This window comes from Gopherus flavomarginatus, chromosome 1, assembly GCF_025201925.1.
Source record: "Gopherus flavomarginatus isolate rGopFla2 chromosome 1, rGopFla2.mat.asm, whole genome shotgun sequence".
Lineage (NCBI taxonomy): Eukaryota > Metazoa > Chordata > Testudines > Testudinidae > Gopherus > Gopherus flavomarginatus.
The window spans coordinates 262987378-263004867 of NC_066617.1; the positions used below are offsets into that span (position 1 = coordinate 262987378).

General features: G+C 39.4%; 1 protein-coding gene across 2 annotated transcripts in view; it reads right to left on the reverse strand.

The window, feature by feature from the left end:
- Positions 1 to 17490, reverse strand: part of MYO16 (myosin XVI) — a 592718-nt gene that overhangs the window by 21467 nt on the left and 553761 nt on the right. For both annotated transcript variants that reach the window (XM_050946813.1, XM_050946805.1), the window contains exons 33-34: positions 9225 to 9383; positions 3111 to 3202 (exon numbers count right to left, since the gene is read on the reverse strand). In XM_050946813.1, the coding sequence (XP_050802770.1) occupies positions 3111 to 3202; positions 9225 to 9383 (251 nt within the window). The remainder of the gene's footprint in view (positions 1 to 3110; positions 3203 to 9224; positions 9384 to 17490) is intronic.

The following is a 17490-nucleotide window of genomic DNA, read 5'->3' on the forward strand; positions in this document are numbered from 1 at the left end:
CATCACCACACCCAGTGCAAAGTCATGAGTCATTTGTTTTTATCAGGCATCCACTTGCTATGTATATATTCTACTGAACCTGGAAACTTATGACCATGCAGTAACAGAATTGTAAAAGGGCAGTAAAGGGTTAACTAGTGCTGGCTGAAAAAAGGTAAGTATGTTTTGTGAGTTTTTTTTTCTTTAAGAAAGATTTTTCATTTCTTTTGAAGAAATTTTTTTTTGATAAAACATTTTGAAACAAAATTTCACTTTTAAATTCATTTCCTATTGGTGGGAAAAATTCCACTCCTATTTTTAATTTTACTCCCTCTTTTCCAGTGAGAGAGAGAGTGGGATTTTTCTGACAATTCTTAAACGTGAAATGGCCTGTCAACATTTTTCATTTTACATTTTTGACAAAATCCAAAATATTTGGATGAAAATGAAATTATTGTCAAAATCCTATTGTTCAGTTAAAACAGTTTTTGTCAAAAATTGTCAACCAGCACTAGGGATAATCATCTGAGTAACTGATTTTAATTCTATGGGACATTTGGTGCTAATTCTGAAATATATGAAAACTTCATTATTGTTTAAAATTAAAAGCCACTGGTGCTATACATGTTATGCTCCTGTAAATGGACTGAAATTTGCTCTTTAATGTGTGTATGTGTGTGTTTTTGTTGCTTTGGGTGTAGAATGTACCATGAGCCCCATTACCATAATTTCATCTGTGATATATCAGAGTCATGAGATTGTGTGGCATAAGTGAAATTAACTTTCTCACCTCTATAAGCAATTCTCAGTAAGATATAATAAAAGCATAAGTATAAAAAGACCCCACAGGCTAATGAACCAGTTTCCTTTAGTTGAAATGACAGAGCATCTGCCAAGGAATCCAAAGACTCCGTTTCAGTCCTATGTATGCCTCTTCCTATATAGCAATTAGGATCTCTAAAGATCTGTGCAACAATCTTTGTCTGATTACATGTCTGTAAAAGAATTGCTGCTAAGTGATAAACTGAGGCTAATGAAGTGAAGCATGGTAAAATGATTTAACCTAGGCTCTCATATTTCTCCTGTCATGACGAGTGTGATAAGAAATGCCAATTGTAAAAAATAAATCATTGTCAAATACATTTCATAGCATACTCATAATGAGGAATGCTTTTCACTATGTGGATTTTCACATCTCTCTGCTGAAAAAAAATGAACACAGATTTCTTTCAGGCGTTTTTTTCTTGGTAGCAAAACTGTAGCGACATTTTGAGATGCGTGCATTCATTAGAACAGATTGTATTGGAAAAGCATAAAATGCAAGCCCACTTTCTGTGGTAGAGGTAAGATATCTTCATCTTACTGAAGTTGTATTTAAGATTGCACTTGTAGGTATGAGTTTTGAGAACATGAAATTAAATTTATTTTGGAGACAAGACTTCTGTGAGTATGTTCAAGTTTATGATATTTGGGTGGCAAGGCATCGGTCTTTGGTGTGGATGTAAGCATTGCTTTAACTGGTGAGTTCCTTGATTTTTAGTGTTTTTGTTTACAGGAAGTGCAAAGGATCTGTGGGCCTGAGAAGCTGTGGCTCTCAAGAGGTGCTTCTAAAGCCAAAGTGACCTTGGCTGTGAGTTTGAGTAGTGTCTGAAGTGTGGAAGGGGGAGGGTAGAAAGAAAGTGCTGTCAGAGGAATAAAGTGCTGAGCAGCCAGTCGGTGAGGGAAAGGTTCCAGTCAGGTGTTGTGGGAGGAGCTGTGTAGCCCCCAAAGACAGCCTGATGAGAGGCTTTTCCCTGCAGTGGCTTGGGGTCTGGGGAGGGGAGGTGCAGCAGAGCTGCACCTGGCCCGGGGCACCTCCAGGTTGGCAGGGGGTGGGGGTGAGGAATCGGGGCTTCGGCTAGCCCAAAACTCTTCTGGCCAAGGGCAGCGTCGGAGGGAGGGTGCTTGGGCCTCTGGCCAGTGTGGGGCTCCTTCGGGCAGGTGAGGATTTGTGGCCTTGGCTGCAGGGGAGGGGTAGGTGGCCTCAGGGCTCCAGCTGGGGGCAGGGGGGAAGAGGCAGAGCTGGGGGCTAGCCTCCCTTAAGGAGGGCTTTACCGGCCACCCATGCTGGGCCTGGATTTCACCTTTGTTGTTTTGGATTGCCAAAAATAAATAAAAAAAAACCTAACAATAAGAATCTTATACATTTCGACAAAGCACATCCCTTACCTTCTAGTACAACATTTTGAAACTTGCGTCGTCTAATTAGATCTTACTAATGAGGAAATTCCTCTCTGCTCTAACATATTTCCCCCTTGGACTTCATTTGGCAGTTGCAGCAAGATTTTTAGTCTCAAATAAAACATGGCTCACAATTCTATTTTTTTTAAGACAGGATGAAACATATGAGGATTACAAATGGAAAATACTAATTATATCTGTTAAATAAAGTAAAAATAATGGCTGGAAGGCCTAATGCCTGAATAGAATTGAATAACTGGAATGCAAAGTGTTTCAGGTTTTGTATAAAATACTGAAGAAAAGAATGAAGAAAATAGATTACTCCAAGGTCTCCATTCCTCCCCTACACTTGTTTTACTTAATGTACTCCAGAGTTATTTTAAGTTGGTAATATTTTATATTAAGTTCCATTAATTAGACACAAATTTCAAAATAACTAAGATGCAATATTTATACTCCTTTTGTACCTAATGATATTTTCAGTGACTTCAATACTTTTGCATGAAGAGACCTATAGAATTATTCATTTCTTCTAATGAAGCTGATTAAAATTCAGGTCTTTCTGGCGCGACTGTGAACATTTTGGGAGAGATTAGTGTCCTCTTTCCCCCAGGTTGCTGAGTCAGATTGCCTTCCTGAAAATTATGCCCTTAAAAACCAGCAATATAAAGAGATATAAACTTTGAATTGTGGCATTAGAAACCTCCAGAAAGATCATCTCCACAATGAAAAAACTTGAAAAGTACACTCATAATTGTATTTGGCTTAACATAAAGAGAATTATTTAAGGGACACCTGTATGTTTCAAAGCCAACACAAACATGTGAAAAGGGAATGATTTCAGTATGCAGTCTCTGTGAGCATTCTTATTCATTTCAGCAATGTATATTAGAGCATCTCTAAATATTTACCTGACTAGTGTGGCTCTCCCTGTGCCTTTGATTTGATGAGCTTGCTGTAGTGCTGGCTGACAGTCTTGAATATTCATTTTCCTCTGGTAAACCTAAAGCAAAATAATACTAATTTATAGCCTGACATTTATATAGTGCCAGACTTTCAGCCAGAGATTGAAAATGCTTGACATTTTTTCTAAATGAGTATAGAAGACATAAATATGATGACATATTACTATACCCAGGCTTACTGAAATTTTCCAAGAGATAAATTATTGTTATTACTTATCAGCTACTGTTGGTGTATGTGCGACTTTACAGAGAGAACAATGATTCTGGAAAAGCTTACATTATAGATTATGCTGCTTTTACACCAGCCAGGGATTCTCCCTATCTCAGAGGAATCCCTGGTTCCCTTTCAGAACAATTTTCCATCCCCTTTGTGCCACTGGAACAGTGCAAAGAGGACAGCAAAGGGCCAAGACCTGACTCTAAATGAATTTCCCAAGCTCATGTAGGAAGTCTGTGGAAGAGCTGTGCTTAGTACCTTGATCTCCTGAGCCCCGATCCAGTGTCTTCACCATAAGAATATCCTTTCCTTCAGAATCAAGCTCTAAATGCTGTTTGTACACTGCATTCTTTGCAAATTTTTGTGTATTGTACATAAAATGCATGAAATCTTTAGAGAAATAATCAGAGGTCCAAAATGTAATAAAGCATAAACTAAAATGAGAACTTGTAATGCATTGAGTCTTTTGCTTGTTTAAATGGCCCAGGAACCGTGCTGTCCTGCAAACTTCTACCTCTCCAATCACCAGAGGTGATTTTTTTAAACAGATGAAAAACAACTGTTTTATATGTTGATATTAATTTTTGTGAAACATAGGTAATTGATAAATTATCAGATTTTTTAAAAAAATTAGCTAATATTCTACACTCTATGTTGATATCACACCAGTTCTATACTGATGCCTCTTCAGTGATTTAAAGGGAGTTATTCCTGATTTAACTCAGTTCATATGTTTAAAGAATCATCCACATTCTTTTAATGTATAATGCTATTTTGTGTGGGCGCTGTAAGAAATAATGTGAAATACTGGTGTGATTCAAGAACATCAACAAAATAAACTACAAATATTTTCTTAGCCACTACTGTTGCTTTTTTTATAAAAAAAATTATATTCTGGTATATCCTTCCACATTAGGACACTGTTAAAGGATAGCCTTGATCTAAGTCCCAGGCATCAGTGATTCATCTGTTTATTTCTACGTAAGGTACTTAGATAAGATGTCTTATCAAATAAGCACAGTTTCCATGTACACTGAAGTTCAAAGAAGTACGTCAGCATGGACATGGAAAGCAGAGAGCTGGTGGAGTTTGGAAAGATAAATGGAGTTGTAGATTACATTCTGAAAGGTTTCCTTTACATACACTTGGGTAAATATTAGGACACCACAGCTGTGCACTGAATAAGACCTTTGCTTAATTCATCACAAAGTTGGAAATATCAGTTTAGCAGAGGTCCAACCATTAGAACAAAAGTTACTTAAACCAGAGGATCAGGTTTGAGCACAAATCATGGTCTCTGGGTTGGGTTTTGTTGAGGAGCTTCTGGTTTCACCCAAATTAACACCAGTTTAACAAAAGCATCCAGCTTTGTTTCCTTCCAAACACTTTGACAGGCACTAAATTCAAAAATATGAAACCCAGAAGTATAACCTATACAGGTTGGCTCCTATATTTCCTGAGACTTCCTTGCCCTAGTTTTCTGGTTAGTATAGCTCTCTTTTCTCTCTCAACACAGCCTTCTTCTATGCTAGGGTTTCTCAACCAAGGGAAAGCGGGGGTCACATCAAACTTTCTAGGGCAGTGCAGTGAGCCTTCCCACTCATTCACAAGATCACAATGCCACTGATTCAAATTTGGCCCAGTCACCTCTCCTTCTTAATGGAGGAGTGCCTCAGTCAAATTTCAGCCAGTGGTGTTACGAGCTGGTATGCACAGTTGAAATGCTCATTAGCACTCTTCAATGATGAAATTGAGAAATACTTCCCTGAAAACATTGTGGATATTAAAGTATGTGCTTTTAAAAGGTTTCCTAGCCTGTTCACAGTTAGACAGCAGGATCAAAGGAGTGATTTATTTAAAGTAGAATCCCTTTTATTGGAATCAATGTATTAATGGTCCTGGTTCATCTAGATTACATTGAGAAGTCCCATTTTGGGGAGGGTGTTCCAAGTAAAAAAAAAAATGGTTAGGGGAGAGTGTGATTCAAAAAAAGCTAGAGACCCCCTGTCATATGGCATTGATTCTAAAGCCTTGACTCCACTGAAAGGGTTTTTTCTTATAGCAATACTGGTAACCCCCCCAGTAGAGATGCAGCTTATAGAAGCAAAAAAGTGCTTTTGCTGTTATAGCTTTTACCAGTTCCCTGAATAAAATAAGCTATGCTAGCAAAAAGACGTCTTAGCTGATATAACTGAGTTTACAGTAGGGCTTTTGCTAGCATAGTTATGTCGGTTAGAGATGTGGTTTTTTTCACACTCCTAATCATACAGCTATGTTGGCAAATCCTTTAAGTGTAGAGCAGGCCTAAGTAAGCAACATCTGGAGCTGCCATTGAATCCTGGTTGGAAATTAATACTTGAAATGACAAGGTATTGTTTAGCTTAAGCTATGTCTTCACTGCAGAGTTAACTCGAGTTATCTACACTTGAGTTAACTTCTCTCAAGCTAGCCTACCTCAAGAGCGGCCACACTGCAAAATAACACTTCAACCTGTGATAGCAGCACAGAGTGATTGTGTCAGCAGCTGATGAACTGTGGTAATTTGAATGCTCACTTACACTGCCTGATGAGTCACCAACTTGAATTAACATCACCACTACACTTGAGTTAATGTGTTTTGTGTGTGGCTAGGACTTGAATTAGGGGTGACACTTGTGCTATAACTCAAGTTAGCTCTGCAGCAAAGACAAGCCATCAGAGGGGCCTGTTCCTAGGGACAGTGGTGGAGCGGACTGCAACATAGTTTGGGGATTTGTCTTTCAAGTTCACAAAAAGACCTGTATGTCCCCATCCAGTATAGTCAGATAATTTCATAGTGGTTATAGTTAATCATTTTTCTTAATTTGTTATTCCCAGATCTCTTCTACCACATTTTAATTAATATTTGGAAGGGATGAACAGTAAATTTCCATGCACTGACAGTCCATCAAGTCCATACACTGGAGTCTATCAAGATCCTGGATATATTAGCCCACTCTTCAGTACTTGAGTGCTTTCTTCTATGAACTCTGCTGTTTTATTGTTAGGATCTGGCACTTTTCAGCTGTAGGCCATAAAGTGCTAGATGGAATTTCTGCTTATTGTCTGTGTATTTTAGAAACACTTATGTGATTCTTCCTGTTAAACTAAGAACTATGGTAGGTCTGGAGGGTTAGTGCTTTAGGAAATGTCACAGTTCTGTTGTGGCACTCTGCTTTTCCATGCTGTTACTAAGAACATTGAAGGAAGACAAACTAAGGAGGAAAAGGATTACAATATATAAAAATGAAAAAGGTCCATTAAAATTCCATACTAATTCAACTTAGCTTCTGAATGTGATACAGCATTCATCTCTTAGGAGGTTGTGCCGGTCAACTTTTTAGCTGCTTAGTAATGGTTTTCTAAAGAATTCATCAGATTATTCCATAAGTAAGATTAAAGTCTTGCAAAATGATTGTTCTTTTGAGTATAATAACTTTAAATTTCTTTTATTATACTACATGCTTCAGAGGAGTGGTATGGTCACTTCACTCTTCATGACAGCAAAGGTAAGATTTTATTTAAGAAATTGCTTCAGTATTTGCTTAAATGAGTAATGTATTACTCTGGATTTCTACTTCTAACTATGGAAATCAGACTGCTGGTACATCTCAGTACTTGGTAGTTTTATCATCTAAATATCATATATTTAGTAGTGCATTTCATGCCAAATATTCCACAAAGTTAGCAGAGTTTGATGAGCAGTAAAATAAAAGAGTAAGTCCATACTTTAAAATGGGATAAATCTTATGGGCATGTTCTCAAATGTCATCATTCTCTAAAGATACCCAAGAAAAGACAGATTTTAAAACATTTAAGAAGCTAAGCTGTCATAACTGAAGGACTTTTCTACTTTTTAAAAAAAAATAGATCATCTTTGGAATCATGGATTCCTTTAATCCTTCTTCCAAAGTGCTCCAGAGGTTTTTCAATTTGTTAACTGATGTAACCATCATTACTAGGGCTGGCTGGAAAACAAGAATTTTGTTTTGTAAAAAAAAAAAAAAGGTTTTGGAATTTGGTTTCATTCCAGTATGGAACAAAACTGAGACCTTTCCATTTTTTTCATGAAAAATCAGAAAGAGAGGCCCACCCATTGCACCCTGTAATAGCCAATAACTTGGGCACTCATCACTGATCTAGAGCAGAGATTTAAATATGTGTATCCCACCTCCCAGGTAAGTGTCATAAGCCACGGACTATTTTCTGGTGGGATGGGTCTCTCTCTCATTCTCTCCTGTTGGAGCTGTTCTATACAGGGTGGCTCCAGGCCCTAGTAAGCCAAGTGCGTGCTTGGGGCGGCAAGCCGCAGGGGGTGCTCTGCCTTCGGCAGCTTGCCTGCGGAGGGTCCGCTGGTCCCGCGGCTTCCTGCGGCTGGACCAGTGGACCCTCCGCAGGCACGCCGTAGAAGGCAGCCTACCTGCCGAGCTTGGGGCGGCAAAATCCCTACAGCCGCCCCGGTTCTATCTTGTATATATAAAATCAAGTATTCATTGGACCAGAATGCTAGAGATTGACTCTGTGGATTAGGAGTTAGGGTACTCACATAGGATGTGGGAGACCCATGTTCATGTCCCTGCTCTAGAGCTTGGACCTTCCACATCTCTCCTGATTAACATTCTGTCAAAACTGATCTGTTTCTGCACAAATTTTCAGTTTCAGCAAATCAGCATTTTTAAACCAACAAAACAGTTGGCTGGAAAATTCCCAATCTGCTCTAATCATTATACTTTTCTGGTCACACTGTATAGTAAAGTTCTAGTAATAATTTTAAAAGGGTTGATAAATTATTAATAGATGTTATAAGCATGTTACCAGTGTGAGTAGTAGGGTTATTGATGGTTATAACCCATCAATAGAAATTATAAATGGCTACAAGAAAACTCTTGACCTGTTAGATTCTGTAACAACTGATTAGCTATTTACGAGAGAAACTCTTAATCATTTATTAACCCTTTATAAACTCTTCAGGCATGTAAATTTAATATATAAAATGTGACTTCATTTCTTAACTGTCAACAGTAAATATTAGAAAATACTACTAAAACCCTATTAGAAAATACTACTAAAACCCTAGCTAGATAAGAATCTAAAGCCCAGTCCACACATAGATTTTGTACCAGTATAACTATTTTGGCGCAAGGTGTGATTTTTTCCTGAAATATTTATACTGATATAACTTCCACTGTGGATATAGTTATACCGGCACAGACGTGCCCTACAGTGGTATAGTACGTTCCCCTCTCCATATGGGAATGAGCTATACTGGTATAAGCACTTTTATACTGATATAACTGTGTCCACACTAAGGGGGTTGTACTGATTTAACTATCAGGTACAACTTTTGTGCATAGACAAGTCCTAAATAGATTAAAATCAATGAGTTTTGGGGCAATTAGTGCCTTGGAGGACCTGGCCATCACTGCCTAGGTGCTTGTAAATTTGTATTGTTTCTTCAGCACCACTTACAACCATACGTTACTCAGCTTTCATTAGCAGGAAAACCTGTACCAAGAGAAGAGTATATTTTCCATTTTCAATCCACTTTACATTGATTAGAAGATCAGAAACCTGAATTCTCAGTTGCCCAGCCCACTTATATGAGTTAGTGAGCTAACTACAAATTCCTCAACAAAGGCTATTCTGAGTCATTCACACTCAGTTATTATTGGATTCAGGCTTACCAACTCATAAATACAAAGTTAAGCCAGCTTTTGATTGATATTTTGCAACTCAAAACATTCTAGAGTTTGACTATATCTTAAAAAAACTCATATAGAAAACCACTTTAGCAATTTTATGTTAGAATGTTTTTGGATACTTACCATTTGAGACTGAATTTCCATTTTCAGCAGTTACGGAACTGGACAGTGGATTAGACGATTGAGTTCCACGGTTGTTTGCGTTTTTATCTTGGGTTTCTGATCCAGTTTCTGATGCGGTGGGATCTTCCCTGCTTGTCAAGTTCATATTAGTTTCAGGACCTGATATAAATAAACAGCCTGTCAGCTTTTCACTGAACAGTGTATTTTCTCTCTCTCTCTCTCTCTCTCTCTCTCTCTCTCTCTCTCTCTCTCTCTCACACACACACACACACACACACAGAGTAACCTGGTATCTAATCAAATCACATTTTTAAATGAATTTTAAGTAAACACTAAACACACTAGAAACATTTTTTCAGGCAAAGACAATAATTAAATGCAATCTAAAGTTTATAATAGCAAAGAATTAACTGGGTTTCATTTGTGCTGTTTCTTTTCATATATATCAGTTTACAAAATCAAAAACAAGCCTTCCTCCTTCTACATGCATGATAATCTCTTGCTCTGAAAGTTTGTGACAAATATACTGCCTATATTTTAGATTCTACTCAATTCTATATAGGTTCTTATACTGTCCTTACTACTATAATATCTGAGTGTAATGCACTAGTGCATTAAGTGACGTGACTAATAACTGTCATATGTGGTTTTGTCTCTCTCTCACCTTCTCCCAGGGGGAGAATTTAGGTGACCTTTCATACAAACCCAAAAGAGTGGCAAATACCCGTTTTCTGCCATGGCAGTTCTTTAAGAATTCTTCCTTCTAAGATAACCAAGAAAAACGCACAAAAGTCCAGCATCTTAAAATAGTAGACACAAAACTGTCACAGAAATAGTTTTGAGACTGACCCTCTAATATTCTAATGTCTTACATCCTGGATATAAGGCTCCACTGCCTAGCACCTTCTGTAACCATTGACAACTGTGCAAAGGAGATATAAATACTATCAGATCAGAATGGTAGCCTTGCTGTCCTAATGTGGATGATGACAGCTGGTGCAAGGCAGTGGAGAATCAGGTGTCTTATCTTTATCAGTCTGCTTTTTCCACCATTGTCTGCAGAAACAAACATAGGTAGTGCCTTGAAATAGTGTCAAGGCACTGGACAGGAACTTAAGATCCCTGGGTTCAGTTGCTGCCACAAACATTGTACGTGCTTATGAGCAAGTCATTTAATCCATCTGTTCTTCAGTTCCCTCTGTAAAGTGGGGATAAGAATAGTCACATTTCCTTGTCTCATTGTATTGTATATTGACTGTAAGCTCTTTGGGGCAGGGACTATGTCCTTCTATGGGCTTGTGCAATGGCATTGTACTGATCTTGGATTTGATCCTTTATATGCTATCATAATAACAGCCACCATAATAACAGCCACCACCATCAGAGAGCAAAATAAGTGTACATTGTTAAAGTGTAACATCATAATCCTCCTTCTTCTCCTCCTCCTCCTCAAGGCAAATCCCAAAGTGACATGGCCTCTTTATAGATTGAGCCCCACCCAGAGTGATCTACAGCTAGATCCATAAGACAGCCTGGCTCTGACAGTTAAACACAATTCTAAAGCCCTGGGGTACGGATCCATGTCTTCCCACAGATACTTTCATTTCTCCCCAAAAGACAAATTATGTCTATAACACACATGCACATTGAACCTCTGTGCAAAGGGAAGGGAAAACTGAATTTAAATTAACTCTCTGTTCATCAGCTATGTCTCCTGCACCCTCCCATATTAGCTATTTTAAGAAAAGAGCTAGAGCCTCAGGAGATTCTGACTTGGCATACAGTACAACATTAAAGAATGTGAAGTAAATGCTTGACTTAGCCTCGGTAGTAGCACGTTGGTTGTAAAGTACAGCTACATATTATACCTTATATAAAATTTGCCTGAAAGAGAAACTCCACAAATCTTTAGCTGGTAATAGTCAATACAGTTGCCTGTAGATCATCATAAACCACCTACATAATTACTATGCCTCCTATTACATAAAAAGTATAAAGTGGTTGACTGGGGTCCTTCTTTTTCTTGATACCCAGAAGATTTATTGAGCACTCCAACATCTGCAATTTATATGAGAAATTCAAGTTTACAGTGGATTTTTGTATATCTATTTTGCAATTTTTTTTCTTTCAGAGACACATATATGTCTCCTTTGACTAATGCAGTGCCCTTGAAAAAGAGGTTTGTTTTTTTTAATATTTTAAGGTTGAAATGCTGAAAAGCAATATGGACAGGTACTATCCAGCTAAATGGATAGTCTACTACCACCTTTAACTAGAAGAAGCAAACGGTGGACAGATATGAAGTATATCTGGGACAGACATCTTTAGACACAAATTAACTGTTCCATGTGCTCCATTCACGGCAGCAAATGCATGCCTTTAATTGCTAACAGGGCAAATATTAAAGAGAAACTACAGAGATACAATTCCTAGTCCTTGTATACATTGGCAGTGGTGTGGATAGTATATGTAGAAACACACCACAGTGAAAAGCAGGCTGTGTCCATACTGCGATGTGCAGCCATACGTGGCAGTGAAAGGCACTGCCTCCCCACAGCCAGACCCTTTCCCTACTGCTGGAGCCTTTCTCTGTGACCAGGAAAGGCTCCAGCAGCAGGAAAACAGCAGGATAATACACTTGCTTGGTCATATAGAGAGCCACGTGGGGTTTATACCCTACGATTCTGGCATGTCTTTACTCTACTCGCTAAGCAGTGCCTCACCACCTACACTGTTATTTATACCCATGCTCGGCGTCTGTATTCTACACACTGTCGTAAGTTTAGATATAGCTAATGCGAACCACATTGGTATTTGAAATAGTTCTGTCTTCTCTACCACAAGCCTAGGTGAGGGGACGCAAATCTAGATTTCACCCCACAGAACTCTGGGTTATATAACTGAACTTATGTTTATTTTATATATGTAGGGCATTTCTACTTCTCAGTAGTAGGTTCCAATGATCCAATAGAAAAATACCACCACGTATATTGGCTGATTGTTAGTAACGGAAATAAAACCCTACAATGAACACCTATAGTGCATAAATATTGGACATATAATGTTGACTTATTTCCTGCTCTGTGGAATTAGGTGAGTTTTCTAAATAAGGTCATTCTATGGATAGCATAACAAATAGGTCCCTATTTTTTCAAAACATATTTATTACATAAGATGTTGCATTGCATAGTGGCATCTTGAAATGGGTATACTGCACATCATGCACAATTAAATATTAGTTTGAAATGCACTTGAACTTCACAACATCTTGATACACGCCTACAGTAATTTGGAAACTACTTTCCGTAGATAGTACTATCAACTTTCCTCTGTCAGGTATCCCTAACACAAACATACCTGTGCACCATTCCACTACCCCTGTCAACTTTCTAAAATGTCAAAAAAAATTAAGAGAAAAGAATACAAAAAAATATGGCTTCTACAGCTGTTATTCTGCTAGTCAGCACTATTGAGAGTTGACTGTTTGTTCAAACTCACTCTGTTGCTCTCAACATAAGTACATTGCAACAAAGATTGGCAGCATCTTAACTTGATAATGAATAAACAAAAGCTTATGTGAAGAGTGATACTGACACTGATATTGGGAGAAGCCAGTAAGGGTGAAAGCATGGCAATAGGCAGTTTATGGTAGGTAGGCAGGCAGGGTCAGAGGCTTCAAGAGTGGAAGATTTTAAAAGGAAAACTTCCCAGGTTCTATGACAAATAAGAATATTTTGAACATTATTAGACATAGCCAGGAATGTGACTGAGTGTTTAACTCTCATAGACAAATTCTGCCCTGACTTACACCTGGCAAAATCTCACTCAAGTCAAAGAGATTGAATGGGTTGTAAACTGGGGAACAATTAGGCCATTACTTGTGGCATGGTGGAGAGTTAGAAACATTGTCACACTCTGTATATCTTTAAACCACTGGAGTATTTTTTTTCAAATGTAACAAATACAATAAGCAATAGAGTCAACTCATAAATTCCCCATTCACTTCTTAGCTTCAGAGTTCCTGGAAGACATGATGCTTAGAGCTCATGACATAATCATGAGACAGTGAGTGTAATAAAGACACTTGCTCTCATAACGGGGAAAAGAAGTTTGAATATGCCAGTCATGGAATGATTAACTACTACTGTTTCTTTTCTTCTCTTTTTTTTATGTGAATTCCTATGAGTCAAAACACCAGGGGGCTAAATGATCCTTCTCTCTTTGACAAAGAAAAAAATGTCCCTATTTTAGTTGAGCTGTAAATATTCAAAATATTCTATTATAAAACTTTTACTCTCTTTGTATGAGCACAAATGTGAATTTCCAAACATTATATTTGTTTTATGAGTAGGAACATACTTAAGTTAATATTGTTACCATCAGCTTATATAGCTAGCCACACATCCTTTATGGAAAATGGATGAACAGAACCTACCTATCAGGCCCAATTGGCCTACAGACACAAGTTGTATATTGACACATATTGAAAGACTATATGGTAATTAAGTGAGAAAATAAATTAAATCTGCTCTCCCACTTAAACTCAAAGACAGAATTTAGCTCAAATGTAAGTGTCAACATGTAAGGGGATTTCTACAAAATATCATTATGCTAGCAAGATTCACATACTCATGTATTAGCTATTTGACTGTGTTTTCTTATTTCTGAATCCATATCTTTCCTGCAGAACTACTCCCTCGTGGAATGACTGCCTATTCCTCCCTCTAGCTCTCTCTTTAAAAAAATACGGCTACCTTCCTTCCCATAACTCACCTGCCCCTTCCAATTTTTTGTCTTTCCATGGCAGTGGTTCTTGAGTTTAGAGCTCTTTTACGGACTGATCCAAAGCCCAGTGAAAACAATCGAAGGCTCCCATTGACTTTAATGGGTTTTGGGTCAGGTTCATACTTCCCTTGCACGATTGGTGCAGTGTTGCCAAAGTGCTATGAGAGCTGTAATATGGGTCATTAGGGAGAAGCTTTCAGTACCCATTGCCACAACTCAGAAAGAAAAGAAAAATCTGCCTCTGAGGACAGGTCTGCACTACCACTTAAGTCAATCTAACTTATGTCGTTCAGGGATGTGAACCCGCTCCTCCCCCAAGCCACACAAGTTACAGCGAACTAAGCGCTGTCCACACCAGCTCTATACTGCAGGAGATGCTGTCCTGCTGACATAGCTACTGTCTTTCATGGAGGTGGAGTAATTGTGCAGATGGGAGCGTACTTGCCCGTCGGCATAGAGCTCCTTCACCAGACATGCTACAGCAGTGTAGCTGTGCAAGTGTAGCACTTCTAGTGTAGATCTGTCCTCAGGTGCAGAAGGTCAAGAAAGACTAACATCATTTAAAAAAAAGAAAAGAAGAATTAAAATAAATGGGATTAGTAGTTTATACTGAAAACTGTTTCTCTTTTAATAGAAAATGGCCAATGTCCAGTAATGCTTTCAGTCTGCAGATTCGACCATAACAGCCAAAAGTCATTTCATCTTTCAACCCTGTGGAGTAATGGCTACCCACTAAAACCTTCTCTCTCTCGACATATATTAGAGTATATCTAGCAAATTGATACTGGAAAAGCATTATTTCCTCATGTGCCAAGATCATCATGACCTACTGAAACACAGTACAGTAAGTTGTAGAGAAATGGAGCCATCTTACTACCATTTTTATCTGACCTTGAAAATATTAAGAAAATAATGTAACCCAAGAAGAAAACTACTAAAGAATAAGTATGGCTGTGGTTGAGCTAAGTAAAGACATGGAGAATATAGAACATATAATAGTGAAATTCTCGACACAGGAGGCAGAAGTTCCCTCTCTACCAAAAATATCATTTAATACTAATATTAAAATGCCCAACTCTGTCCCATGTTTCAGTGGGGAGGATGTTTGATGAGACCAGCTAAGGGAAAAGCAACCTGAGTCCTGAGAGGAGGAGGGGGAAAGAAAGGGTCAAGCTTGTCTCTTTCACAGCCTTCCTCCTCCCAGAATGTACATGGAAATTATGCATTGGCCATGCTCTAGGCAGAAAGATTAATTCAAATGGTTCCAGCCCTTTGCTGAATATAAATCTCTCACAGGAATGCAGCAGCCATCCTGCTGCTGTTGCTGCCCAGCCCTAGATTGGAGGTGTATTTTGAACTGTGTTTCCAGTTTGGGGAACTGTTTCCCCTCATGGCAAGACTGACAAGGTGTCAAGCAGTGGTTTGTTTTTGTTTACCTTGGCACCCTGGAGGCCCATTTTCATGCTAGGAAGGTGTAATGACAGAAATGTTAAAGTTGTAAATTTATAAGTGTAATTCCATTGCAACTTGTGGCTGGTGTCCAGTGCAATGAGAAGCTCAGTGGTGCCAACTGCCAGAAGTGAACATAAGAAAGAGACTCAGAAGATAACTGGAGGACTTTATTAGCCTGTATGATATAGGGAAGATCTTTAAGGCTTCTGAGAGTGATATACACCTGATGCAAACCCTGAATAATGTAAAGCCAGGGACTGAGGTTGGGATGCAGAGTCTGTTGCAGAGGGTATAGGGAAACAGGACTTCTGAATCTCTGTCTCTTCTGTGGTGGTTCATAGGGCCTCTGATGTAAAAGAACTGCTGAGCCATATGTCTAGATCTGACCAATGGGCAGTGGAACTTACTCTTAGGGACAGGCATGTATATCCCTAGTGAGTAGAGGGTAGCTCCTGAGTCCTTAAAGGCATGGAGGGACTCGTCTGTCTTCTTCAAGAGGTGTGTTTCATCAAAGGGGAAGTCCTCAGTGTTATTCTGGATCTCCCTAGGGAGCCTGACGCATGGAACCATGACTCCCTGCACACGACAATGGCAGTAGCCATAGCTTTAGAGGAGGTTCAGTGGCTTGCAGATTGCCCTTGTCTATCAGAGATTGAAAACAAGCTCTGTCTTGCTGCGGAAGGCTGTCAGTAAACTCTGCAAAATAGACATAGCTCAGGAAATCATCATATTTAGCCGTTAGTGTGTGTTAATTGGCTATCCTGAACTGGAAGCTGGGTGATGGGAAGACCTTTCTCCCCACCATATCCAGGCATTTCCCCTCTTTATTGATAGGAGTAAACCACAGATATTGTGGTCAAGCACATTCAGAAGCTGGATGGACCACCAGTGAGTTGGGAGTAGGGTGAGAAAACAGAAATTCCACTCCTTTGGCTGACACATAATAGCGTTTCTCCACTTTTTGGGGGGTGCGATCACGGGTGGCAAGGGTATGCCAAACTGTCCTAGCTGGCTCCAGTATGGCTTCATTAATGGGGAGAGCTATTCTGTTGGATCCAGGTGTTGGGATGATGTCTAAAAAATTATGCTGGGAGTCCTGGATCTTCTTGAGAGGAATCTGAAGCTCTCCAGCAATTCTGCAGAGAAAGAAACTGCCTGAAACCATTGGAGGGGAGGGGCGGTGCTGGGGAAAGGGGACTGTAGGAGGAGATGTAGAAGTCATTGCTTTGTCTGGGGATGATGATGGCAGCCTTGCTGGTTCCAGAAGAACCACTAGATCTGGAGTGTAATGTTCCTCCTCCTCTTCTGGTGGATCCGGGAGCAGATCTGATCATCCCCTTAGAGGGGAGGCAAAGGGTGACTCTGGTAAATTGGATTGACTCTGCAGGGGAGCACTAGTCCCCAGGTCCCCAATATGGCCAGGAGGAGTCAATAGGTGGGCACAGAGGGCCCCAGGGCATGGGGTACCAGCGGCTTCAAGAGAGATGATGTAGAATTTGGTCTCAAACCAGTGCAGGTCTTTTAGGTGGTGGAGGACATGTAGGGTAGGGGAAGTACAGTCAGTGCCATTTGAAGGAAGGTGTATTCTGTATATGGGATAGGTGATAAATTCCTTCCAGTGGTTGATTCCCTCAGAGATGATGCTAGCTTCCTGGAAATGCAGAGACCCAATGGAGGAGGGGATTCCAGATCCAAGAGAGAGAAACTGTGCTGTGGGACAGCAATGGATTCCTGGTGTGGGAGGGGCTTTCCTTGTTTGAGCCACTGGTTCCAGTGAGGAGGAAGCTACTCCAAGTTGACAGTGATCAAACTTCATAAATGCTGATGGATCCTGGGGTTTTAGAGGAGCCAGAAGTGATAGCACCAATAGAACTCGGTCTGGTACTGATGGAGCTCATTGCTTATGGGATTTCTTGTCATGCCTCTGGGATTTAGAACATACTAAGTCCTCATGGACTGAGCTGATTGACTTGTTTACAAGTAAATACAACTTCTTTAAAGTAGATTTAGAGGAAGACTTAGTCTCATG